A 27,586-nucleotide genomic window follows, 5' to 3' on the forward strand; every position below is an offset into this window, starting at 1 on the left:
TTTTTTGACCATGAATTAAGCACTATGAACTTTTTAAGGTTTTATAAAATGTTTACAAAATGTTCTGTTTATTCATTCCATAATACAAAGAAGTTTGCAATTTACAACAGCAGTGTAACTAAATAATCATTCTCAAAGCCATTAAACAAGTTTTTTTTTGCCTCATCTATGGTAAATAAAAGCAGAAGGAAAATAGCGGGGCAGGAACAGTGAATTAATGACTTTTTATGCTTTGTCATGGGTAGTAAAACAATAGCACACCTGACAATAAAAAGAGTACTAGAGTAAAAAAAAAATGTATGAGCTATGCTTATATTTAAAATCTAGGAAGAATATCTAGTCACTACACTAGAATTGGCTCCCACCAGATCCAGTGAGCTCAGTTGCCCTCAGGAATACAGTGGGATTGTCTTACACAGTGTCAATCTTGATTCAGCATCATGTCAACCATGACATCTCCAAATGTAGATGTTCCATGTACAGTATATGTACAGGAGATCCTACACATTAGGTTTGCTCACAAAACAAAATAATGCAAGTGTGTCAAAGTCATGAAAAATGTCTCCTGCTGATCTTCAAAGAACATGCATCACATCTTTCCCAAAGATGATTTCAATGGCAGGCATCAGTACTTTCTAAATGTTCATACACTGGTTAGGTCTGCTCCCATGCTGGTTAGGTTTAAATCATTGTAACGCATCCAAAACTACATCATCTTGCATTCATACTTGAGTTGAAAAAGTTTGAAACTCCTAACAGTAGGATTAAATAATCCATTTCTATGTAATTTGAGGGAGGCAATACATTTGATAAACATGAAGCTAGGTCTATGTTAACCTGGTTACTGGACCAGTAAGAGACTCTCACAGTCACAGTATTTGCTGCAGTCAGTAAAGGTTCATCATTTCCTTGCATCATTTCCTCCATGAACTACCAGTTGCCACCATATTTGAGTTTGAACCATAGAGCCTTCTGGTTTTGCTTCACATGTTTCTTGATGTAATGTGCTTCAGGCAACACATCTGGACAGGAAACTATGTTTACGTCATTTCCTCCAGATTTGAGCTGAACGTGGTTATTCCTCCTCGCTCAGGATTATCTTTCTTAACTCAAGATGCTTATAGTTAGGCAGCATAATGCGACAAGCAGCTGGGTTTGCGTTATTTTCCTCCCTGGACTACCGATTGCCGCCGTATTTGGATGCCCAGTCCACCCTGCCGTGGACGGGCTGTATGGCAGGAGCTCGGGTCAGGAGGTTCCCAGAGGTTTTCCCCAGCGCAGAGTAGCTGCTCCCCTTCATCTGGGTCCGGTCTGCCCTCCTCTTCCACCCCTCATAGTCTGGAACAACATGGCAACCAGTCAGTCAATCAATCAGTCTGTCTATATATCTACATATCCATCTATTTATCCATCTATCTGGTTTAACAACATGTTTTATAAGCAGTTGAAGGCATTTTCATAATAACTAAAAATAAGGAGACACACTTCAAAATAAAAGCACCAAAAGTCAAGATAAAACAAAGGAGAAGCATTGCAAAACTAGTGATAAAACAGAGGTTCCTATTTTTAGTAAAAGCAAAGTCAAAAAAGTATTTTGTTTTGCTTAAAAAAAACAGAGTAATTAGTTGACAGATGCATATAGCTTCACACACACACACACACACACACACATAAACACACATTACCTTCATTATTTTCACTCAAAGATGAGTTGGTTAAGGACTTGGGCTTTGTAGACTTTGGTTTGTCTTTTATGTTATCAGGAGAAGAAGAAAGATTGACTGAAAGGATGACGAGAGAGGAAAAATGTAGTGACAGCGAGTGAGGGTTCGGATGGAAATATTCCAAGAGAGAAATAGATTTGAATGGATGGGAAACAGAATAGCAGGAAGCAGAAAGACTACTCAGACATGGCATTATGGTCTAGGTGCAGACGATCAATCACTGAGCAGTAATGCAAATACAGAGTGCAATCGAACAGATACTGGGAAAATGTATGAAAGGCATTTTTTTTCATTATTGGTGTTAGCTGTTCTGAAAGGTGAGAAGATCCATGCCAAATACATTGTATATTTAAAAAATGCTTGTCATATTTTTTTTGAGATTTTCCACTGAAAGCACCAATGTATTTTTGAAGTTATCTGGCTAAAAGCATCATCTGGGGAATTGATAAACACGTAATTTTCTTGGATTTACATCGATGAAATAAAAGCTTACTTGTGTGCTGGCCAGCCAAAGGGGCAAGCTGGATCCTCTGCCCCACTGATCCCACCTCTTTCTTTTGGAAAGAGGGGATTAAACCACTGGAGAGGTTGTACTTGGTGCTCACAAAGTTCCCTGAAAGAAAAGATAGAGTGAGTCTGTTATTTTATTTTTTTATTTCAATGTCACACCCTCAGACAGCATGGGCTTACAATGCACTTCATCTAAACTAAAATCATGTGAAATATTTAGGATATGAAATCATACAAATGAATAAAAATGAAACACACACCTAACAGCAGATGTTCCCACACTTATGCACTCATACATAAATGCACGGCTTGATTGATAGTAGTAATTTATGTGAATTTGTGTCAGGTAGCTACTGTGTGTGCAACAGCTAATGAGGATCCCAACAGATGAATAGCTAAGTGATTTAAGTCATTCAGCTTCGCCAAGCGACACCATCGATCCAACTCACCCAACGGTCACAGATGGTTATCAGTATAATTAGTCAAATGCCCCATTGTTCCCTTATGAAGACATTGAGGTTCTAGTGCAATTTACCATCTATTTAGCAACTGGGGTTCTTAGTTCTCAGGTTAAAGTGTGTATTTGGACTCTCCTCTCCTGCAGAGGCTTAACCAGCTGGCTTCTTTCACATGTTAACTTGTTGGCTGAATACCTGGAGCCTGTTGCATCAGCCGCCATGCTGGTTGTTAGTTTATCTCCCTTTACCCTCAAGCAATTCTACTGGCAATTAACTGCAATGTTTTGCTCAGAAAAGTGCTTTTGCATGAGTAATATCTCATAGAAGACGAAGCAGGGAAATTAAAAACTGTACCAATGCAATAAACTATAACACATTGTACAAATACAATGTTTATATTATGAATGATGTCCATTTCTAATAGGAACAAAGCAATATGACAGCTAACAATGAAAACGAGTTAATTATGATAACAGGTTGATAAATGACAGTTAACATGCAGTCATCTCATTGAAATACCTTTGGAGGGATCAATTTTCTCCAGTATTCTCTCTTTAACAACAGTTTTCTCTGATGGGCTATCCATAGCTTTAGAGGCACTCTCTTCTAGTGTAGCAGAAGAAAGAAGAGGTGGGGATGTGCATGCAATCAGAAAGGAAAGAAGAATAAGGAAAATAGAAATGGATGAGAAAAACTTACAGAGGAAAAGAGCAGATATATAGAGCAGACTTGTCACAAATATGATAGGGATAAACTGACATTTTGCATGCACTGTTTCACATTAATTAAACACATGGCACACAGATGAAGCTGCTACCAGTCTTATCGTCTCAATGGAAAAGATCTTATTTGCTAAGAGAAAGAGGGAAAAGACAAAGTAGAGGATGGCCTAAAGATTTTCATGATAACTCGTATTCATGAGTAATAAGTTAACTCAAAACAAACATCGGTGTGGTGGGGTGGGACGAGTGTGCGCAGGGGGGGGCAGTCGGGAGCCATTTAAGGGACACTTGATCTTACACCAACAGTCTTAACCTCATGAATAAGCCATGGAGAGGGAGCGACAGAGAGAAAGAAAGAGACAGAGACACAGAATAAGAGAGAGAGAAGGAGGGAGCACGGCAGGGGCCCGTATTGTGTGACAGTCTACATGACAAATGAATTATAGAGGTCTCCCGTCTCCAAAGTCGCAGACACTTAGGCTCACTCCAAACACTGCTTTGTCCGTGGCCCCGTAACTACTGATCAGTCAAACCAAAGGCATTAGCCGCATCATTAGCATTTAGGGCCTTTGTGTCACACCGGAGCGCAGTGTCAAATTATGCAACAATACGTGACACTGACAGTAGCCCAGTTTCTCCTACAGGGCAAAATGGGGATTACTCATAATTTATGTCGCTGAATTAATACTGCCCAACCTAAATTTAGGGGTAAAATAGACATGAAATAGAGTGAAATACTCATACACCTAACTGGGCAATATAGTAGGTAAATACTGTTTATTAGAATACTTTACAAGAACCTCTTCATTTATCTTAATTATCTTGTGTTCTGGGTCTGTTTTTAAGGCTACTTGTAGTTCTTCCTTACTCAGGGAAAACTGGGAGGCAAAATTATTTTCTTGAATATGCTGGGACAGAAGTTGCTCAATTCTTTCACTTTCCTACACTGGGGAGACTCAACAAGCCCTGCTGTGCAATTACCCTTTAGTCTTGAGGGGAACACACAATTTAGATTTTAAATAAGTCAGTAGTTTTGTTTGATATGATTTTGTTAACGTGAGCCAAATCTGAGGGCAAACCGGGGCTCAGTCCTCTGCATCAGACAGCAGCAGTGCTTACCTGGGTTGGCTCTGGTGACTGATAATCCTCCCCCAATAGGAGCAAGAGGTTTATTTATAGTGGTGGAGGAGCTGTCCCACAGGTCTCGCAGTGTGACACCACTCAACTCTTTATCCGCTGAAGGAGTCTGGTTCTTTCCAATCAACCCTTTGAGGCAACAGACATGATGTGATGAAAAGCTGAGTGTACAACATACTAGAACCACCAGCTTTTTCATGAAACTGACTGACCAGGTGACTGCAGGTGATTGAATAAATTTAAATCATTAAAAGAGAATGTAGACAAAGGGGAGGAGGCAGGTTGAATAAGGCATTTTAAGCCTTGAGACAGTTGACATGGATTTTTCAAAAAGGGGTGCAACTTGATATTAGGATGGTGGTCCTTATGTGGTGGATGTAAATGGGATCATTTACAGTGCTGGTTGCATTACAAATCACTACAGGGGATTTGAAATTAGCAATGAGGCATTTAATAATAGAATTAGAGGGCAACTGAGAGAAAGGAAAAACTGAAGGATCATATGAAAGTGGGCGTTAAATGCCCCCTAATGCCTCTCCATTAGGATTCCTACACATTTTACCATCAATTTCCATAATTAGCCACGATTATTCCATTACAAATAGTTCAATTACTATTGTTGAACAGCTGGTTTGAATTTCTGAGGTTTTTTTGTGCTAGCAACAACTATCATTTAGGAAATTTGTTATAAAGGCTATGTTTTCTAAGGCAATTACATCTACCAGCAGCCAAGCTTGATATTAAACCAGCTGACCCAGCTAAAACAAAGATTATGAATACATTTTCATGGGATTTTCAAAATGTTTTGGATGTGTATCATTTCCAGTTACCATGGAAAACACATTGTTTTCAGGTTTCCCATGACTGTATGAACCCAACAGAATAGAGGCTGAACTTAAGAGGGGAAAAATGACATAACCAGAAATAGAGATGCAAAAACGGTGAATATAAATCACATTATGCAAACTGTAAGTTAAAGTGATCTTTTTGCAATCATAAACATAACCTTATAGGCTTTTATTAGTCATGCAGTCCTACCAGGCAGGTATCGTGACTGACTGAGATAGTGCTGCCGTGCAGAGGATCCTGGGAGACTGCAGTCTGTTTGGCCGATCTTGACATTGCTGGGTAGCTTGGTAACTGTGCTGAAGGAATACAGCGGTTTCTGCTCTTTAGATCTGAAAAAGAAGGAGGAACCAGACGGTTAAGAGCCTGTGCCCACCAAGCACCTCATTTTTAGCAAACAGTATTTAGCAGCTGCCTGGGAAAATCCTAACTGTGACTCCTGCTGTTCTATAGGACAATATCAAACTTTGTTTAAAGCAAGTCAGTCTATTGCTACATTTGAAACACGTTTAAACTCTTTTAGATTACTGAAAACATGATTTGCTTTCTGGGTTGTCAACAATGCATCCCCTCCATTGTAAAGAATCTGAAAAAAAAGGTGGACACTGTAATGGAAGCCTGGTGGACATGAAGCCCAAAACACAGGTGAAGCTCTCTTTTTCAGGCTGGGCCTGTGAACAAGGGGAAGGACTAAAAGGAAAGAAAAAAGTAGCATGTGCATATGTAAATGTATAAAAGTAGCAATATGTAGATGTATAAAAAATATGACCGTAAAACATGCTCCACTACTCACTACCTACTACTGAATTATGCAGAATGCACGAGACATATAGATCCAACACTGAATTATTTTTAATAAACAGCAACAACTAATACAAAAAATACACTAATCAGTAAAAACTTTCTCGTGAGTGGATACTTGAATATTTGTCAAATTGCCAATGTACTCCTGCCAAGATATTACAGGCCTTACTGTGGGCGGTGCTCCTTGTGGCTCCTCTCCTCCTCTGCGTTCCCCAGGCTGGGTTTCTTGGAGTGGGAGGCGGCGGTTTCCGAGGGGTCGGATTCCTCCCAGCTGTCTGAGGTCCTGGCCACCGTCTGGCCCCAGCGACGACGGCCGCTCTTCAGCCCCCCTGTCCCACCGCCGCCAACGCTGTTCTCACTGCCCAGCGACACCGCCTTCTGTAGAACAAGACGGTACATTAAGTGCGCAAAACACGGTCAAGTTTGGAATAATAAAATCCGCTTTTTCTACTTAACTCCCTCTCCCTCGCTTCTCGCTTTGTCCAACAACTCTGACTTCTCAGGAGAGGATACATCCAGTCTACAATTTCGGTCAGAAGCCAAAATGGCCTATTTCTATTTCTGGCGGATCCTGACAAGAGAGCCTGTATGTTTTCATGAGCCAGGGTCCCTCCAAAGTTTAAATGAAAATGAAACACAATCAATCAGGCTCTGCTTGGTGTAGAGACACTCACCGTTTGGCTATGACCCCCCAGTTTACCCTCCTCTTGGGGTAAGGGGATCTGCTGAAGGGGCTGCTGGTGGAGTCTGGAGGAGGAAGAGGAGGCTTTGGACTCCGATGAAGAAAGCTGGATTTCTGCCTTGGGCTCGGAGGCCTGGCTCTGGGCCAGGGGCTTGGCCTGGACCTTCCTGACCTCCTGGCTCTGAGGGCGAGGCCCTAACACCTGGCCTACCTGGAAGTACGGGTAACGCAGGGCCTAGAAACACAGCAGAGAGGAGAGGAGAGGAGAGGAGAGGAGAGGAGAGGAGAGGAGAGGAGAGGAGAGGAGAGGAGAGGAGAGGAGAGGAGTGTGAAGGTAACTTTCAAAAACAGCAATTCTCTGGTGATGTAATGTTCTGTGATCACTTTAAATATTCTGAGCACAAATGAGATATCTTCAATCTTCAATAAAACTAGAATCAAGGGCTTGATTACTCCCTATGTAGATGGAATGAAGCAAAATTGATTCCTAAAAATAAGCTAAATTAGATGTTGATCCTAACAGAACCAAGACACCTGAGGACCTGGTAAGTAGAGGATGGAAAAGCCCGGTCACTCCCACTGGAAAGGTGTTTCCTACTCAAGGCCCACAGAGTAATCAAACTGTCTTACTGGTGTGGAAATTATGTATAATTATATAATGTGTAATAACCATGTGATGGTTCAGGCTATAATATGCGTGAATGACTCACCAGCAGAGGTAGATCATGACGCACTGGCCCCATGTAGGACAGGGGATGAAGCATGGCTTTAGCACCACTTAAAATGATTGGAATTAGGATGCTGATGCAATCTCAGGACTGGGACTACAGCCTATCTGTTGTGGAGTGTGCTGTACTGCAATGAAAATTGCTTCTCTAAGGTCAGAGACGTTTCTTAAGTGTTAGTCTAAAAGTCTACAGATATATGTCCAAATGGTGAAGGATTTTGCAGAGGATCCTTAAAGATGAATTCCCCTGATTCTGCAAACTGGCAGATGAAATAGTAGAATTACTAGCTTAGACACCCTTGGTTGTCCCAGGTTCCCAGGTTTCCCCTTTCAAGTACACTTGAAAGAAAAACTTGAAAAAGAATCACAAGTACAAGCACACTGACATTCTTGCTACTTCGCCTTTAAGTGGAAAAAACAACATTTAGCTCAACAGAAAGAGAAAAACTCTTTCTCAACCACAATCTAAGGATCCCCAGACCCTAGTAAGTTGGGAGAGGGTACCAGAATGTGCCATTGCTTTATTTTACAGTAACTATCTAAAAACAATTGTGGGCTAAAGAAGGTGCCCATTGGAGTCAAGGGTAGAGTCAGTTTTAAAGAAAATAAGCCAAAGCACTTAATGTGCAAAAGTTGAAAATCATTTATCGCTGTGGCTACTCACAAGGAATCAAAGAATATTCATTATTCTGTTTTCATTTCTTAGGAATTTAGCTTGACTTTCAGTGATAGACCCCACTGCTGATGTAGCCTACCTGCACAGCGGTGGGTCTTTTTTTGGGGTCCCACTGCAGCAGGTCCTTCATCAGGGCGATAGCCTCGTTGCTGGCGTTAGGGATGAGGGTCTTCAGGTGGGTGGGCACACATTGGGGGAAGCGAAAGTTCATAGCTGAAGCCAACTGGTAGCCCTCCGGCCAATCGGACTGACAGAAGAGACATTCAGATGTTTATTTTAAATTTACAGATTGAGCCGTTTGTTTGTTTGTTTGTTTGGCTACCATTTGTGTTTAGAATATTTACATTTTGGAAATGTTTTCTAATTTTAAGCTTCCATGCCACTGTTAAAGTTCAGAAAAAAGTAAATGTATGGGATGCTCAACTTTATAAGTGGTTTTTAAAGCATCTCCTCAGTAAAGAGAAATAGTTTATTCTGTGCTGTTTAAGACCAATGTAGAACATGGCAATCAAACGAGAAAACAGAGTAGATCAGGCTTGTGGATCGGTGTAAAAGAAGACACTTTGCAACCATAGATCAATGGCAATTAGAGTAACATAGGTCTAGATTAGATATCTTTGTTTCAGACAGATCATTTTGCCCTGTGAGTGTACATAACATATGCCCGCTCTGTGTAGACGATGTATAACGATGCAGGAGAAATCCAACACCAGCCATCTGAACACAGCTGATCAGCATCAATGGTTGCTTTGATGGATGAGCCACCAATACAATTATAAACATAGATCATAAAATATTCATAAACCTACATGAGACTTGCCACCTCTTGTAGGTTAATGAATTTTTCATGATCCATGCACAATAATGTATCTGAAATGCAAATTTCATGACCTATGTGTACTATAAAGAACAGATCACTGGCCTTGAATTCACACCACAGACAGAGGAGCCATGGTCCTGTCCTATGAGCAACATCAGCTCAACAAGGCTCACTTGCTACTTACTTATGTATGATAAACCTATCACACATTTGTCTCTAACATTTGAGCACCGCATGGCTTCAATAAGTTAGAGACTCAGAGGTAGACGACTTGCTTTTTGTGCAGTAAGTTGGTCCTTTTATTCTCTGGTCCTATTCATTCGAAGTCTAAGTTTGGAATATGTATCATTCAAACCCTAAATGCAAAAATTTAAGCCATTTTTTCCCCTCAATAAGAGGCATCAACTGCTAAAGTCAAGATGATTTTGTTTTCATTTCTACCTCTCACCTTCTTGACAGTGCCCAGGACCTGGCAGATCTTAAAGATCTCGTCCACTTCGCTGTTCCCAGGGAAGAGCGGTCGGAGAGTGTAGAGCTCGGCCATGATGCAGCCCACGGCCCACAGGTCAATGGGAGAGCTGTAGGTAGACGACCTGAGCAGGACCTCTGGAGCACGGTACCTGCACAGAGAACACACACATGAATATTAACAAATACATACAGGCACACAGCAGCATGCATACACACTTACATGCACACAGGAAAATGAGACTGAGATGCTCACCATCTGGTTGAGACGTAGTCTGTGTAGGGGGGTCTGGAGCGGATCTCCCTGGCCAGACCGAAATCTGCTATTTTGACCAGTTCTGGACCCATACACAGCAGATTCTCTGGCTTCATGTCCCGGTGGAAGAAACCTGGAGAAAGGGTAACATGCATGTTAGTGTTTCTGCCACTACTGCATAGCAGAAGGTGGACCACTGTCCATAGAGAAGCTGCCACCTGTCCTAAAGCAATTTTGTTTCAATTGGTTTTAAAGGAGCATCTTAATGTCATATAGTCGAAATGCTATTTTAAAGTCTTTTCCTCTGCTTCAAAACATTTTTGGGAGAAACACTGATGAACAGGATTGTGCAAAACATGATTTGAATAACTTGCATTTGCATGACTACTAGCAAAAACGCAAATTTCCTCTTTCTTTTTCAGTGAAAAGCATTAGCTGTTGAAATGTCTGGGATAATAAATCAAGTATACCTCATGATGTTGGAATGTTTGAAGTCATATTCAAATATATTTTGAGCCAGGTTTCACTTGAATGTATGTAAGCACATGAACACACATACTGTAAGTGGTCATACAGAGTGAAATAGAGTCCCATATACAGTACATGCGTTACACAAGCATATTATATATAGGCTACTATACTATACATGCACACACTCAACTGTAGAAACAGAAAAGACGTTTTGCAACATGAAACATGCCCAGACCAACAAGCTACAAGTCATGCTACTCTATTGAACAGATAAAGGACAGAGCAAAGCAGCTTACCATGCTTGTGTACAAAAGCCAACCCAGAGAGCACTTGAAACAAGATGTTCCTAATTTCATTCTCTGTGAACATCTTATTCTCCCTAACAGCAGACCAAATGAGAAAAAGTAGGAGGGAAAATGGTAAAGAAACAGAAAGGAAAGAAAACCAGTTATAAGAAAGAGGAGCCCGGAAAAGTACATGCATTCCCATTGGACGTGTGGAAACATGGGCATGGGCTCGTGAACCACCATCCACAGTTTTCTTTTTCTTTTTTAAACTTCCTGGTCTATGCATCTTTTTCTTCTGATCCAATACTATCGCATCTGATTCAATTTATTCTGAAGACTGTTATTTGTGTTTTCAGCAGAAACTTGCATACATATGAGGTATCCACACATCCATTCACCGCAACAATACAAGCCAGAGAATAAGGTGAGATTGTTGAGACAGGACAGTTATGGAGAGTTCACAAACTACAAGATTTATTTATCCCCAATTTGGCCATCCCATATAAATTCACAGAATTCTGAACTTAAATATTGGACAGTAATTTGATATTTGATAATCGTTCAGGGAATCTTGTAGTGTGCATCCACTCTCATGCGACTGTGAGGCGTAAAGCGACCGGTGTACCTACCATGTTTATGAATAAATGACAGGCCTTGTAAAATCTGAAAGCTTATGTTTCTTATCACTGATTCAGGGAACAATTTGTTTCTGCAAATATAAAATCGACAGAGTCCTCATGAGCCTGCTAATCTTCAAATAAATAATAATTTGTTTGTCTACAACATACATCAATTGGATAAATATGCAAAAAAAAAGCAAAGCATACATGAAAAAGTGCATATAACAATGAAATGGACTAGGTGTAAAACATTGTGGCTTCCTCGACTGATATCTTTCACCCCTCCTGCTTCTTGCCTTCTCCCACAGGAGAAACCCAGCAGTGTGCATGTGCAGTGTGCACCCAGTGTTTCCAACAGTTCCCAAACTGGCAAAACCAGCAGGGCTTCCCCCAAGAGAAGCCGTTAGTTAGGTAGTAGCTGTGTACAAAGGAGACGCAGGCCTGTGGGAATGTGAAAACATGATTATGTTATCTGGGTTCTCCATGTTACAGAAATATCCAGCCAGCCTTGACAATGCTAGTAAGGCTTGATACTTGTTATTTGTTTTGACGGTGTCTGTTCAAGGTAGGGAGGTAAATTCACCCAGTTTGTTTGTCTAGCTTTTGATCCAGTTGGGGGAAGTCCTGACCTGATGTTGACATTCGGACACTCTGTGCCATGGGAATGATGCCAAACCAGAAAGCCACTGTGTTTCTGCACCTTGTCCAAAGCTTTGCAGTGAGAAGTGTGATTTTCCTCTTCCTACCTGTCTTTCATAAGCTGGTAGAGGTTCTCCTTCATGTACTCAAAGACAAAGTAGAGGTGATCGTTCTCCCTGATCACCTCCTTCAGTTTCACCACATTCGCATGGTTCAGCTTCTTCAGCGACTGGTGCAGCACATCATGGGAAAAGGCAAGATGAATGGTGCTATATGCAATGTTGTACATGTAATTGCAGGTTTATTACACAATGCCATTACAATATTATAGTTATGACTCAAAAAGGCCAGATAGCAGGAATACTGTTTAAGATGAAACGGTATTGTAATATCTGTTGGATAATGTAGTAACTTCAAAATATAATAACATGTCCCTCTAAATTAGTTGAAAATGTAATAAAACCTCATAATGTAATACATTACTGGATAATGTAACATCTCATTATTGCATTGCTATTACATAATAAGGGTCCATATACATTTCCCCCCAAACTGCCCAATGAATCACCATCCTTACCTTCACCTCTCTCAAGTTCATACACTCTTCCCATGAGTAAAACTTCCTCTTCATCCTATGAAAGACAAAGGCGGTCATCAGTGCATAGAATACATCAGACATACAGAAACTGAAGAGATAAAAGAGATCACATTTGCGGGCCGTATACATTACACCTCACCCAACATAATGGAGCTATCTTTACTAAATTCCTTTGTGTGTCTCCATTAATAATTCACCTCCTTTGAGTCATATGTAATTTCATCTTATTTCATTTCATGAGGAAAGCCCCATAGCTTGTAGTCCCCCCTTTAGATCTTCTTCTTTGGTAATGAAATGGTAATAATTATAACATCTCTTTTGTATTCCAAAATGTATAGCTTTACCATCAATACATTCCCCTTGAATGCAGTGAAAATATATGGCTTGGCACTTGAGATTGACATGTCCATTTCATAACAGTGTGTGTTGCTATGTACATTAAAAACACACACCCACATACACACACACTCACACAAACACGCCACCTGGTATATGGGACACCTTTGCGAAAGCTAATCTTCTCTGAGCAACATTATTCCACCTCCATCTGGAATTATGTAAGAGTAACATGCTGATATCTTCTTCCTCCTCTCTGGGACGCTGCCAGCTTCGCTCGTCCCGTCCGCACCGGCGGCAACCCGACACGCCCCTGCACTTTCACTCCCTTTCACCGTCACCACACGCATTGTCTTGCATGGTAACCAACCTATCAGCCGGTGGAGGCATCTCCCAGGCACCTCATCCATTATTGAACCCTGCTGCCACGCTGTTGAAACAAAGGCTTGTAAGCCAGTTTGTTTGCCTTGGTGATGGGGGTGGAAACCTGAAGTAAGGTTAGACTTCGCTTTGACCTTGTTTGTTTTTATTATGTCAGTTAATTTAGTGGCTAAGACACTTTACGTATTATCCAGGGAAAGTACTGCAAGTGCAACACATTTCCATTTTTTTAATAGTTTTTAACGCACCTCTGCTTTGCAAAATAGCATGTAGTGGAGAGAGGGAGCAAAGATTGGAGATGAAATTTGAAAAAAAAAAGTTTGAGACAGACTCAAACCCAGAAAATCATAAATACATGGGATGTTCATTAGGCAAGAATGACCAGATTTACTCCACTTCATACCATGATTTGACCTTCTACAGTTCAAATTTCAATTTTTTAAGCATTCACTTACCCAAATACACATACATTTGTGTATATACAAATGTGTATATACAAAGATCTCATTGCATTTTATATCAAGCTGCAATGGTTCCATACACTGGGAGAGAAACTGATAAAAACCTAAAGTCTAATGGGTTGGATGGTATTCAGCCTCCTCACCTCTTGATAGCCACCAGTTCTCCAGACTCGTTGCTTCTCCCCATTAGCACGCTGCCGTAGGTGCCGTCACCCAGCTGCTTCAGGGTGGTGTAGCGGTTCATCATCTCTCAGGACGGTGCTATCAGCTCATCGATGTTTGATTCATTGATCGACTGTTCAGTTCCAGTTGTTCCTCTTTTGCTGAAGGAAGTGTTCTGTCTCCGTTTGTCTCTGATTGTTCTTTCCAAGGAGAGAGGATTTTAAGTTGATCAATATGTCGAAATGGCCATTAATTCTTGAAGTTCAGAAAACATCTTGTAGGTAACTGATCCATTCTTCACTCCTGATCCTGACAGGTCAGCCGGACACTGTGTCCTTACAAACCTTCAATGATAGTGAAGAAATGAACATCATCAGCAGCAGATACAGACATTTCAACTAGAAATGCACAAAATCACACAACTGATTCCAGTTGGAGGCCTTACCCACTTCTGAAAATCCTCACAAAAAGCAAGCGTGTTTAGAGATCTGAGGACAAAGAAAAACTAGGAATGCTCCCTATTTTTCCTCAGTGAACAAGCGGTGAGCAGGATTAGATGTGTGTGTGTTATACTAGTCGGAGGCTCCGACATGGCCACCCAAGGGAGATGACACAGGCAGATTAGGCCAACGGGGATGTAAATAGGATGTTACATCACCGTCATGCTTACCGGCACCCGCTACCTCCCCAAGCGCCCTGCCCAGTGCCTGGCAATAGGATCTGATTGACGCCACGGGGCACAGTGATCAGACTGTTGTGTTACGTGTTTAGCCAAATGACCCTGCCGGAGAACTTTGGGAAAAAACAGACTTGGTTAAGGTGGAGCTGGCTTTTAGAGCTTACTGCATGTTTTGTTTGTGCATGAGACACCAAGGACAAATGTGGACAGTCATGTTGGGGCCTAATAGAAATCTTACTATTAGTTTTATGTTTTTTCTTATAGTCTATAGTTTTTTCTTACTTACTTAGCAATATGTATTTTAATACTTTGTTAGATAGACAGACAGACAGACAGACAGACAGACAGACAGACAGACAGACAGACCGACAGATAGATAGATAGATAGATAGATAGATGCATTCTTTACATTTTACATTTCAACAGGATATTATGCTTAGGAGACTATCTGACACACCTTTTGGGGAAAAAAATGCAATCTCTTGCAACATGAAAATTGAAGTAGTCAATATTGTGATTTTGATACTTTTCGATTAATTGAACCTTGGGACAGGTTTCTCAATTCCTGCACAAATGTTGTGTCTGGTATGGAAATCTGCTGCACATTGTTTAGACTGGAAAGCTATCTACAGCTTCTATCTTCTATCTTCATCTTGGAATGACATGGGAGTCCCAGGCTGAATATGAACAGTTGTGGTGGCACCCAAAATTGTACTCCAGGACACTCCAGCAATGGGGTATTAGACCCTGGACCACAGCATTCACACTGTGATACTGTGTACATTCCATACCCATAACACATGCAGTTTCTAATTGTTAAAGTTGAATACATGAAGTCTTTCTGTGATTAATCCCACTGGACAATATTTGCTTTGGCCATTTGGCTTTTACAACAAAGGTTAATGGTTATGAGCATCAGTTGCAAATAATAATGAAATATATAGAACTGGTTTAAGCAATATAGGTAGCGATGCACCTTCAAGATTTAGTGCATTAGGATGTCAGGGTTTGTCTTCCATCTGCATACCGTTTCAATCAAGCTGAGTTTCTATCCTTGAGTATCAGCCTGCTGTATTGAAGGCAAAGTAAATACAGTCGAGGACAGCCAAGGCAAGCTAGACAAATGAGATTAGTGCTTTTTAATTAAATTGGGCCAGGAATACCCTTCCAAACAGAATCTCCAGACACAAACTGGACTGTGCTGTTTATGAGTCTTCATCCTTATGCAATAAATGAAACATCCGTTACAGCCATTAAACTCATGTAGATTAATTGTTTGATGTTTGATTTAATGATTGCTAATCCTTTTCACACACTGCACTACATAGATTTTTACATTCATCTTTATTTTCATTGCATATTAGAAATGCTTTCCCTACATTTTAGTACCTGCTTGATAGCCGGGGCTCATTGAGACAATAAGGAAAGTAGTGAGGCCAGTGTAACAGATTGCTGACCCCCACTCAGCTTTCACATATGGCAAGCTGTTGTGGAGGGACTTAAAGGGAATTACTAAATTGAATCCAGGCCACATGACATTAAGAAGCTATTCAAGGTCAGCTATAGTCACACATATACACACATGGACCCACACAGGGGGAAGTAACAGGCTAGTCATTTAGATTTAACTATCAACTTTAAAATATGATTAGGCTACTTGTAAACCAGATATTTGCAACTGTAGGGAAAGATGTTTTGTTGGTTTGTTTGTTTTTTGTTTTTCACTGTAAGGTAAAATAAATAAAAGAATACATTTTTGTTCTACCCAATACTAGCCATATAACATCTTCAATGTCCCATATGATAGAAACTCATATAAATAACATATCAAGCACAGTAGCCATTAATCCACTTGGATCAAACTATTTACACAAGTATTCATAAAACAAACATGCAGTATTGTAGAGGCGTAGGCTACTATTATAGTAACTATAATGATAGGCTATCTAAATTATATTAGCAGTGTAGCCTATCAGAAAATAAGAAAACAGAAACGTAAAAGAGGCATTTGTGTTTGACGTCTCGGCTTTGACAGTTCTGTTCCTCAACGATCTTTCTGTAAACAATTCATCTCTTTCGCCCTCACTTCATTATTTCTCTCATTTTCTTCAACTCACCGTTTCGGGTGTTCCTCTCCTCGGCTGTTGTCTGGGCCTGCTGATAGCATAAAGTTTCTTCAGATAAAATTCAAGTAGTAATCTAGCTGCTGCGATAAGGTGTGTGCGTGCGTGTGACTGCTCCCCATGGAAACAGACACACAAACGAGACGCTACAAGCTTCCAGGTGACCGTGTGTGAGGGCGCAATGCTTTGTGGGATTTGTTGTCCTAGCATAATCTGTGTTTCAGTGGATGGGATTGATGGAGTGTGAAAATTTCGCACTGCACACAAATGAGATTGAAAATTTGATTATTTTGTCTTTTACATTGACATCAATCTCTCCCTGTCCAATATTTCCTGAAGGCCCATTTCCCAAAGAATTGACAGAATCAATAGCTTCCAGGCCCAAACAGATTAAGAAAAGATCCATACAATTGATAGCCTATGCAAATGATATAGCCTAGGCTATTTATGTAACAAAGTAGCTGATGAAGATGAATATTGACCAGTGTTTTTGTGTGTGTTTGTTTATTTTGATTTATTTTGTTCTGTTAAAGTCTATCTGTTAATAGGCCTATTCTGTCATCCATGTACAAACGTGATTTTACCTGCATACATATAAACTCCTATATCCATGGCGGCGTTAGCAACAGTCGCCTATACTATCTGTCATACTAATACAACTTTTCTGATTTTGATTTTGATTCTGAAAAACTAGCCCATCTTTAGGTCTGATTAACACTCTCCTCCTGCAGTTTATCATCTAGGCCACATCAGCATATCCGTTACCATAGCAACCGACCCGAAACAAAGTTGTTTTTATCAACTTCTTGTGTGCAATTTGGTCCAAATGAAGCTTAGATGTTTTTAATGGAAGATGTCTGCCACAGTTGGCTATATCTCACCACTTTTCCAAAGCAGACTCTGGTCGCAGTGTTTCGATGACGTTTGTGGTCCCCGGAAATAGAGGCAGAGTGAGTGCTCTCTACTGTAGGCCACCGCCTCTCTGGTCTCAGTAGCAAGTCAAGGGCTTTACCAATAGATGGAGCTGCAGGGCTACATAGCGATTAATGAACACGTGAAGACATGTAAACCAAATACATCTCAAGAAGTTCAAACATTTGAAGCTGTTCAAATATTATTTTACCCAAGTCAGTTGTTCAACATAGAATAGAATAGAATAGCCTTAACCACTAACTTGCGAAACTGAATATCCTATTCGTCAACTGAGAGAAACAATAGGCCTATGATATAAAAATATAAAAATATAATCACGTCACCCCTGGTGTAGAAGCAATGTTACGGGATGTGGTCGAGCTGAGAGTCTTCGGTGGTTCACTGAAATTATGATCTTTTGACCTGTTTTATGTTCTATGAGCATTAAACCTTTCACTCCTCATGCCTGACTGACCCAGGACCACTGTAAATTCCAACCTGGTCAAGACGTCCTTCCCATCTGTCACTGTCGCCTTTTTTTCGCCCGTGTGTGCGTGTGTGTGCGTGTGTGTGTGCGTGTGTGTGAAGGGGGGGGGGGGGGTAGTCTGCGTACACTTGAACCAGGTAGGCTATAAACCCGTGCCAAGTCGCAGAGGGAGGGGGGATAACGAGTATAATTACGGTCTAAGAGGATTATCACGCTCATTAGCCACAGCGAGGCTTGTCGTCGGTCGGCCGGTTGGGAAACCACACCACTGCACACCACGAGGAAAGGGGGGAACACGGGTCACACTCACCCGGTGAGGGACCGTTTTACCGGGTCAGTGGTGGAAGCTCTGTAATTTCCACATTCCAAGATGATCTCCGGTAGCTTCCACATCTCGGGAGCGCATGGGAATCCGTCACCGGGATTTACATCTGCACCCGGTTGCTTACTTGTGACCAGTGAGGCTGTCTGCTGAGCGTCACAGCCTGATATGAAGACGCGACCTGCGGGCATCGGCAGCTACAATGCTGACTGGATGGGTTCGCTCGCTCCCAAGCTCACTGCCATGCCGCTCAAATACCTTGCGGTGCCAGGTGAGCTTGTTGTGCGTGAAGTGTGTGTGTGTGTGTGTGTGTGTGTGTGTGTCTGTGTGTGTATTTGTGACCCTGTTTGTTTTGCACTGGCCTCTTGGTGTTCGGCCTAATCTTTCATTACCTGAGAGTTACCTGAGTGTGACCTGATTGTGAAAGTGTGTGTATGTGTATGTGTGTGTGTGTGTGTGTGTGTGTGTGTGTGTGTGTGTTGATGCTCCACATTCATTCACTCTCCCATACCCTTTTATTTTCTTCTCTTTTCTCTGTTTTTATAACTTTCCATTGATAATTATCATCATCATTATTATCATTTGTATCGTCATCATCAGCTTAACCACCATCACCACCATCATTATTAACATCATCATCATCATCTCTCTCCCAGGGTCCCATGATTCTTTTACCTTCTGGGTGGATGTGCAGGCTCCTGTGGGTCCAGATCAGAAGGTTTTTGTCCAGTACCTGGCCACCATCTTCAGAGACATCGCCAAGAAGGTCATGGTGAAGTGGTCCATGACCCAGGTACAGCCACAGAGACCTGAGAGTCTGGGGGGACATGCAGTTTGGGGCCCATTTTTGAGATACCCAGTCAAGACAAATTTTGGAAGTCTGCAAATTTTGCAGTCCTGAAAAAAAAAGTGTAGCAGTTGTGTTTGGCAGTTTAAAAGATTACTGTGGCTTGACTGGGTTCATGTCGTGTCCCAGTTGGATCAGTTGTGTTGGGCCAAAAAATATCCGTACCCATGCTTCACTACTTCACTACAGATTCTCTAGATATAAGATTGTGCTAATCACTAATTTCTTTGACCTGATTCCTGTGTTACAGCTGTTAATGTGATATTTCTGATAAACTTAATAAACCATTAACATAATAATAATTTGCAGCTAATAGTGTAATAATCATGTTAATATAACACATTTCCCATTAATGTAATAAATGTTACAGAAAAAAGGGTATTTATTAACAGGATTATTACACTCTTTGTAAACCCACACCTGATGCCAATCAAGTGAAGAGGGAACCTGAGGAAGCTACAATGCGAAACGTGTTGTTCGCCCCAATATTTTATATGAATTAAACTAAAAAGTCGATTTGAACACTCCTGGTATGCGCTGGATTACTTTGATCTTGAGGATTATTACACCATTAAATACAAATTCTTATTACTTTAATGGTTTATTACATTAATGGTATGTTATTACATCAACAGTTGTAGCAGGCTATTTATCAGCTTATAGCTTCCCATAGAAAAACTTGATGACATTTAACACTGTATCTAAATACAGTTAAGTCAAGTGCTTTAAACAAACAAGTTTGTCACAAAGTGCTTAATAAAATAAAAAATAAATAAAACATAATGTGTCTTCCCCTGATGTTTCTGTATTCTGTCTAACCTTCTCAGAATCTGACATTTAAGGAGCAGCTGGATGCAGGCATTCGCTACTTTGACCTCCGGGTCTCCTCCAAACCTGGTGAGCCTGGAAACGAGATCTACTTCATCCACGGCCTGTTTGGACACAAGGTGGGCAGAAGAGAAATCACTTACTGACCTTGAATGTTGAATGTTTTTGTCTTTCTAGACCAATTTATCCTCTCTCTTTCCCTTTCTCTTAAGAGCTGAACCTCTTGCCAGGGTGTCCTTGTGGAGAGGGAATGCATTCTTAATAGACTCAGCTGATTAAAGTTAAAATAAATAAAAAGACAAGACATGAGTAAAATTAGGTTTAAATGTAGTTTCACATATCAGAGCTAGTCGAGATGTATCTTATTTATGTAATGTTGTCACAGGTTAGTCCCCCCCAACAAATGTTGCAGCGCCTTACATTTATTTCCTCAGACACAAAAGCATGAAAAGTCGTGAAACTGCTCAAAAAGTGCTCAAAATGCATTCAGCTACTATTGTGTTCAAGTTTCTAACTGACTTTGTGGGTAGTGGGATAGAAATGACCTTGAACAGAGATCAAAGGTTGTGTGTTTTGTTGTAAACATCCCACTTCTAACATGGGTCATTTTGACATGGGTCTGTCACCCCAAGCTAGGCCTAAAATACAGCACAGTGTTTTGCCACCAGCAGCGTTGGAGCTTCTCTTAAATTCTTGCTGCAAATTATTAGATGAAGGTTTACAGTTTGGATAGGCTTGGCTGATGGCAGGGACAGTGACTTCATATGAAATGTCATGTAATATTTTTTTCATGGTGTTTAGGTAGTGTGTACTGTAAGATTTTGAGATTTTTAGATATTTGTACTGTTTTCCACATTCTCTCTCTCTCTCTTTCTCTGCCAAGGTGAGAGACGGACTGATAGACATCAACTCCTTCCTGAACAGACACAAGAAAGAGGTGAGATAGATATATAGATAGATAGATAGATAGATAGATAGATAGACAGATAGATAGATAGATAGATAGATAGATAGATAGATAGATTGATTGATTGATTGATTGATTGATTGATTGATTGATTGATTGATTGATTGATTGATTAAGGTGGTGTTTCTGGACTTCAACCACCACTACGCTATGGAGGCGGAGCACCATGCTTACCTCATCAGCATGATCCAGGAAGTATTCGGCAACAAGCTGTGTTGCATCAGTGTCGCGGAGACCATCACACTGGACTTCCTCTGGGACAAGAAATACCAGGTGAGGTCAGATGGCATCAGCAAATATGGTGAACTGAATTGTGAGAAACCCCTGTCAAACAACACACATGGGTGTTTACTGTCCAGGATGCACTCTTCCCCCACAAGCACTAGAATAGCTTTTACCATATCAGCTGATCACTGTGTGAAGCTTCAGACAATTTAAGGCCAAGGAATCATATTAAAGACAGATTGAGGATTTTCAACAAAATAAGGGTAATGCAATGATTTTGGCATGCTTGGAGTAGAATAGCTAAATCAATGATTCAATTATTCATTATTATTAAATTATTCCTTTTTTTTTAATTCTGGTTTCGTGGTTGAGGTATTAGAGGTGGTTAATTTGTAACAAATTTTATCAGGGGCCCAGGGGAAGAAAGGTCAAGGACTTCAGCCCTGCATCTTTGCATCCAGCATTGGAATATTTTTGAGGAGAAATTGCACAGGGATCTATTGGCACTGGAGACACAAATTCCAGTGTTTTAAATTACTTGTATTTGTAGTTATACTGTGCATATTTTGTTTAACGTCACTTGGTGATACAACTGATAAAGATACAGTGTTTTTCTCACATATACATACACACACAAGCTCATCCATGCACATATGCCCACGCACACACAAACATCAATCACACACTCTCACCGGCACTTTCTCTGTGACTCTCTGTTGCTTTCTTTCTCTCTCACATGTGCGCATACACATTCCAATGTTCTGCTATTGCTGTCTGTAAGCACTGCAGGTAGTTTGCAAGTCTTAGTAGAAGATGGTTAGAAGATTACAGCCAGCGCCCAGGCGCTGTAGGGTGTACTCTGTTGTTTGTGCTTGTGTGTGTGTTTGTGTGTGTGTGGATGTGTGTGCACGTGCATGTATGAGTGAATCTGTGAACATGTGTGCATACAGTATGTGCATGTGTTTAAGAAAGAGCAGTAATAAGCGTGTGTGTGTTGGAGAGCACATTTTTTTAATATGTCCGTTTGCACATTCATATGAGTGTGTGTGATTGTATCGTTGTGTGTGTGTGTGTGTGTGTGTGTGTGTGTGTTGTAGTGAATGTGCTGCTGAAGGCTGTGGTCAGGTAATCCCTGCTGCCTGTGACTCTCCTGGTCAGTACTTAGTGGTTAACGTCATCCCATTATCTCTTGTCCCACCATCTCTCTCTCTTTCACTCTGTCGCTTTCATCCCCTTGCCGCTCTCTCTTTCTTTCAGTTTCTCTTTCTCTCTTTTTCTGTCTATCTTCTGTCTCTCTCCTGCTAAGTTTCTTCTGTCCTCTCTTTCTCTGCCATTGATTTGATTTGATGTTTCCTATCTCCCATTTTTCTCATCTCACACCCTCTGACTTATTTCTGTTCTTTTTTCATTCTTCTTCTACTTTTATACTAAACACACACACACAGAGAGAGAGACAAGAAGCTCGGCAGTGTGTGTGTGTGTGCGTGTGTGTGTGCATGCCTGCACCGCTGCAGGTGTGTAAGCCTCTGCGTGTTTGAGCTCACACGTGCATGTCTGTGTCTCATTCAGATACTATCAAGTGATTTCCTGTTCCTATGACCCTAATCTGTGACTAGCTTAGTTGGCAGAGGGCAGAGGAGAGAGGGAGAGAGAGAGAGAGAGAGAGAGGGAGGGCGGAGAAGACAGAGGAGAAGAAAGGGTAGAGGGAGTAGAAGAGAAAGGACAAACTAATGAAGGGATAAGAGGGAGTTAAATGACCTAGTAGAGTAGAGTAGAGGAGAGGAGAGGAGAGGAGAGGAGAGGAGAGGAGAGGAGAGGAGAGGAGAGGAGAGGAGAGAATACCCTATTTTGGTATTCCTTTAAACTGACTGTACCAGAAGCATCTTAAACGTTACCTAAATTTTGTTTAATAGTTAGGTATTTCTGTCAAAGCTAAATTCAGCCCCAAATCTAATCTGAACTTAACCCAGCCTGCACAGGTTTCCTAAACATTCTTTCAAACCCACATTTCCACTCTTTCCTTTTTCTCTCCATCCTCAGGTGATAGTGTTCTACCATCATCCTTCAGCTGACAGCTGTCCGGTCATGTGGCCCGGCAACAAGATCCCCGCTCCCTGGGCCAACACCACCGAACCCATCAAGCTCATAAAGGTCAGCAGGCAGCATACATACACATGCTGTCAAATACCAAGACCAAGGAGTTTTTAGATCGGATGCCAGAACTGATATCTAGGGAGCAAAATTTAATTTCAAGTTCAAATTCAAATCTATTGTCATGTGCGACAACATACAATATAATGCTTATTTGCATAAAGATTTCCCAGACACAAAATTACTTCAACATATTTGTAGATTTTCAAAACACTATGCATGCATTTTGGGTGGGGGAATAATTTCCTAAAGCTTATCATTCATAAAATATAGATGGCTTTATCATTTTGTCAACCCTGGACTTAAGTTACCTTCTACCCTTTGGAAAGTACCTGTAATTTGTTTTCATTCTTGTTTTATTAATCATTTTTTATTGTAGGTGTCACTTTTTTCAATTTTGAAAGGAACCTCTTCCTGTCAACCCTTTAGCACCAAGGTTTTTGATCAGTTGTCTGGCATGATGATCTGATTCTTTGCAGTTTAAGTAATTCTACATTTACTGGAAATCACTCTGAAGACCAAGCAGGTCTCCCTCTACATGTCCTAGTCTATCCTCAACACCAGGGTCAAATCCCAACCAACCCAATTATTTTGTTCAATATTTTTGTGAGGTTTTACATATGTATTCCTTAAGGACATTTGTAATAGAGCTACATGGGCTATTTTACCACAACAAAACACCAAATGTAGGAATATATCTTAGCGTAAAGGGCTATTTAGATCATATTTTTATGTATTTAAAGTTGTGTTTGACATTTTCCTGTCTAGTTCCTGGAGACTACTCTGAAGGAGAGAACCAAGCAGGGCTCCTTCCACGTGTCCCAGGCCATCCTCACCCCCAGGGTCAACACTGTGGCCAAGGGCCTGCTCTGGGGGCTGCGCAACTTCCTGGTGGAGAGGTCAGTGACTGGGCAACTCTGTGTACTGTGTTCTGTTAACATATTTCATTACTTTCCTTCCCCACTGGTTTTGATACATAACTTAACCCAGGCGGTTCAAGTAGATTTTTCTATGAATTGAGCCCAAGAGTTTAAATTTTTTCTTTGTTTGTGTGTTTGTGCTCATGCATGGCAAAATCTTTGTCCTCCTCTCAACTGCAGCTCTATTTATTTTCTTTGTTCTGTAGCCAGCAGAGGGCACTAGAGTAAATGCTGCTAAACTCACCTTGAAGAAAGAGGATTCCCCTCTTTGCACACATCCTTGAGGAAAAAGGAGGGAATGGACAGTATTGTTATGGGGGAAAAGAAATGTGGATATGATAGAGCTTTAGAAAGCTCCAGATCACCAGAGTAAAGACTCAGTAAATCATTATTATAACTTATAACTGACATTATAATTTATAACTTATCTTATACATGAATGTAAAGTAGCAAGAATGTCAGAGTGGATGAGTGAGTGTGTTTCATCCACTTAGAATGAAAGCAGATTGACCACATTTGAAAAAAAAAAAAACAACTAAGCATGTATCCACATTTCTAGCTCCCCTGTGACAATACTGTCATCTCATAGGTTTATTCCACCAGGGATTAGCCTAACTCCCCTTTATCCAAATCTAAACTACAGAGGATCAAACTGAAACACTTCTCATCTCTCTGACAAGAGATCTTATGTCCGACGCAAGGAGTGAATTATCTGCGCAAATATTTGCAGTCATCTAGCCTAGATTTAAGTGGAAATGACAGCGGAAACCACAGTTTACCTACCCACCATGCTCCCTTGTTGAATCTCAGCGAATCGGCCGCTGATGCTGGGGTGTAAAACTCCTGAGCGGACACTCTGGCGAGACAGGAAGCGGCCTAATTTTGCACTTCCGAGGAAATGGGATTGTTTATCATCGCTGGCTAAACATTCTGACTTCCTGGTTTTGTTCTGCCAGCGCCTGAAACTTGGTGTTTAGGAGCGTTAGAAATGATACAGTTACAGAGTCATGGTGTGTGTGTGTTTGTTTGTGTGTGTGTCTGTGCCTAGACCCAAAACAGAAAGTGTCTGAAAGCAAAGCAGTGATTTTGAGACAATAGTGGCATAGTGGTCAGACAGGCAGACAGACACGAACATCACTTCCTTTAACTCTTTTCTATGTGGTTCAGTTTCTCTTCCACTGTAACCCACATTTCTTTATATTTCCTCCACCAAACCAGTTTGTTTGTTTGTTTATCAGCAGGATATCTCAGATAAGCCTTAGGCCAAGGGTCAATTGATTAGATTTTGGTTGTGATCCGGTTCTGGGATTTCTGTCATAAGACAACTATTGTTTTTTAGCCATAACTCTGAAACTAACAGAGATAGAAACTTGATTTCAAGTCCTAAAGGTATGTTTGCAGGGTCAAGAAATCAATTTAACTTAAAATTTAAGTGAGAGAAATGATGTGTTTGGGTATAACAGCAAGTTGGAGAATGGTTCAGCGTTGGTCCTTCTAGTATAAATTTTCCTCATCCAGTTTCATCTTCACCTCTATTTCACCACCTATTCTTTTTCTCTCTACTGCCTCTTCATTCAACTCTCTCTCCCAGTTGTATCTAATCTAACCTAATCACACATCCAATCTAATCTCTCTTCTCCCCTGTTCTCCCTCTCTGAACCAGAAACCTGCCGACCATCATGACGTGGGTCGAGGCCCAGAGGCCAGGGGTGGACGGGGTCAACATCATCACCTCTGACTTTGTGGAGCTCACCGACTTTGCCAACACCGTCATCAAACTCAACAACCTGCTGTTGACTGACAAACCCACATGACGCATGTCCACACAGCAGGATTAAGGTGTGCAGATGTATGGTGGAGGTTGAAAGGGTTAGGTCTCACCACCCAGATGAGTTTTATGGGGCTTCATTTATAAAAACATTCTATGAAAAAAATACAATTATGTCATATATTATGTTCATATATTGGATAATAATGTAATACATTATTGAACCCTGTAGGGAAATTTTTATAAAAAAAACTGAAGAAAATCAATGTACGTCACTGTGTTTGGCATCAAGACCAACATTTCTTGAAACAGAACATTGACACAGTTTAGGCATGAGCGCAAAATATGAGCATAAGAACCTTTTTATAAATGACATCCCGGGACAAAGCCTTTTTGTAAGCTTTCAGGAATTCATCGACTAACTTCTGACATTTTGAATCTCTGATTTTTGGGTGCAGCCGACTCTCCCAACAGCGGCATCACACTCAAAGACTAACAGAGAGGAACCAGAGCTCAGACCAGGCAGTACAGAGCATGAGCAGTGGCTTCTTTTAACCTTAGTACAAATAAGGTTGACCAAATCATGCCGTACTGCAGCTCTGGCTTCCCCTTGTGTGTCCTTCTCCCATGTTCCCTTGCAGAAGGGACTTGAAACACATCACATCACTATTATACAATGGCAGCTGCAGCACAGATCACCTAACCAGAGACTCACAGTTACCTGTGATCATGGCATTATTGGACATTGGTAACATGTCATTATCAGGGATTTAATTTTTCAGGTTTCAGCAGTATTTCAGATGCTCGATCAGAGCTCTAGTGGAGGGTCCAACTCTCCTGCTTTTGTTCCATTTGTTCCTTGTTGTTTCCAAATATTTCCGGTTTCTTTTTTCATGTTGCTGATCACATCTCTGAATTATCTTTGTCATGGTTTGATCACATTAATGACTTTCCAAATTGCAAATTTACTATTTTGGTGATCATGAGGAACTTGTTTTGCGGGGCATAGGATTTTGCTTTTTGAAATATGTTTAACATGCAATGTAATATGTATTTTAAGCATTGACTTCATAGGAATTTGTGTACTGGATGATTAAGTATTGGGATGAAAAAGGATTGGGACAAATATTATGTCTACAGACTGCTAATACATTCAAAAGTTTTCTTAAGGGAATAGGGAGTTGACGAAGGAAATTACTCAGTATGATTTTTCACTTGGCAACGGAACTCGCTTAGCATGATTTTCACATACATTCAGTGTAAGCATTGGGCCATAGAGGTAAAGTTGGCTTTTTAGCTGGACACAACACTAATGAGCATGAGGCAAAAGTACAGACTGTGTTTTTTTTATTTTATTTCTGGGTATTTTTGCTTCTATGTTTAAGCAAAATCAGTCATTACAGCTGTTGTGAAAGAGGGCAACTTAAGCCCACGGTGCCAACGCTGTCTCACTACTTAACTAGAGATGCAGACAGAGGCACCGTCAAGGGGGGAAATATGTATGAAGCCTGTGCCACAATTCACATTGCACACTTTACACACTTTACACACACACACATACACAGCTGTATG

The 27,586-nt window shown here is 40.8% G+C and overlaps 2 protein-coding genes across 4 annotated transcripts; one reads left to right on the forward strand and one right to left on the reverse strand.

The window, feature by feature from the left end:
• Positions 1-118: 118 nt before the first annotated feature.
• mak (male germ cell-associated kinase) lies at positions 119-16,598 on the reverse strand. Of its 3 annotated transcripts, none has more exons than XM_071546783.1 (15): positions 16,582-16,598; positions 13,767-14,129; positions 12,425-12,479; positions 11,955-12,076; positions 11,218-11,297; positions 9,831-9,963; positions 9,555-9,726; positions 8,366-8,533; positions 6,876-7,118; positions 6,371-6,576; positions 5,590-5,729; positions 4,534-4,680; positions 2,218-2,337; positions 1,686-1,781; positions 119-1,338 (listed from the first exon to the last, which is right to left on the reverse strand). In XM_071546783.1, the coding sequence occupies exons 2-15, from the start codon at positions 13,868-13,870 to the stop codon at positions 1,178-1,180; spliced, it is 1,947 nt and encodes a 648-aa protein (XP_071402884.1). In that variant the 5' UTR covers positions 13,871-14,129; positions 16,582-16,598; the 3' UTR covers positions 119-1,177. The 3 variants fall into 3 exon arrangements, with proteins under 3 accessions (XP_071402884.1, XP_071402883.1, XP_071402885.1); XM_071546782.1 differs by having other exon boundaries at positions 6,371-6,579; XM_071546784.1 differs by lacking the exon at positions 1,686-1,781 and having other exon boundaries at positions 6,371-6,579.
• A 1,878-nt stretch (positions 16,599-18,476) lies between these two features.
• On the forward strand, positions 18,477-26,060 carry plcxd2 (phosphatidylinositol-specific phospholipase C, X domain containing 2). The gene is made up of 8 exons (XM_071546789.1): positions 18,477-18,579; positions 18,965-19,101; positions 19,983-20,102; positions 20,867-20,920; positions 21,068-21,223; positions 23,216-23,326; positions 24,095-24,225; positions 25,910-26,060. The coding sequence occupies exons 1-8, from the start codon at positions 18,477-18,479 to the stop codon at positions 26,058-26,060; spliced, it is 963 nt and encodes a 320-aa protein (XP_071402890.1).
• Positions 26,061-27,586: the final 1,526 nt, after the last annotated feature.

This window comes from Centroberyx affinis, unplaced genomic scaffold (assembly GCF_046629955.1).
Source record: "Centroberyx affinis isolate AG114_WGS23_722 - 3 ecotype Tasmania unplaced genomic scaffold, CSIRO-AGI_Caff_v1 ptg005445l_1, whole genome shotgun sequence".
NCBI lineage: Eukaryota > Metazoa > Chordata > Actinopteri > Beryciformes > Berycidae > Centroberyx > Centroberyx affinis.

Coding starts and splice junctions, on each gene's coding strand:
- mak (XM_071546782.1), bottom strand. CDS start 13,870: ATGATGAACCGCTACACCACCCTGAAGCAGCTGGGTGACGGCACCTAC. Junction 4,681..5,589: donor TCAGTCACGATACCTGCCTG/GTAGGACTGCAT, acceptor GTTGCCTCAAAG/GGTTGATTGGAAAGAACCAG. Junction 2,338..4,533: donor AGTCACCAGAGCCAACCCAG/GTAAGCACTGCT, acceptor CTTTTCTTTCAG/GGAACTTTGTGAGCACCAAG.
- plcxd2 (XM_071546789.1), top strand. CDS start 18,477: ATGAAGACGCGACCTGCGGGCATCGGCAGCTACAATGCTGACTGGATG. Junction 19,102..19,982: donor TGAAGTGGTCCATGACCCAG/GTACAGCCACAG, acceptor TAACCTTCTCAG/AATCTGACATTTAAGGAGCA. Junction 23,327..24,094: donor AACCCATCAAGCTCATAAAG/GTCAGCAGGCAG, acceptor TTTCCTGTCTAG/TTCCTGGAGACTACTCTGAA.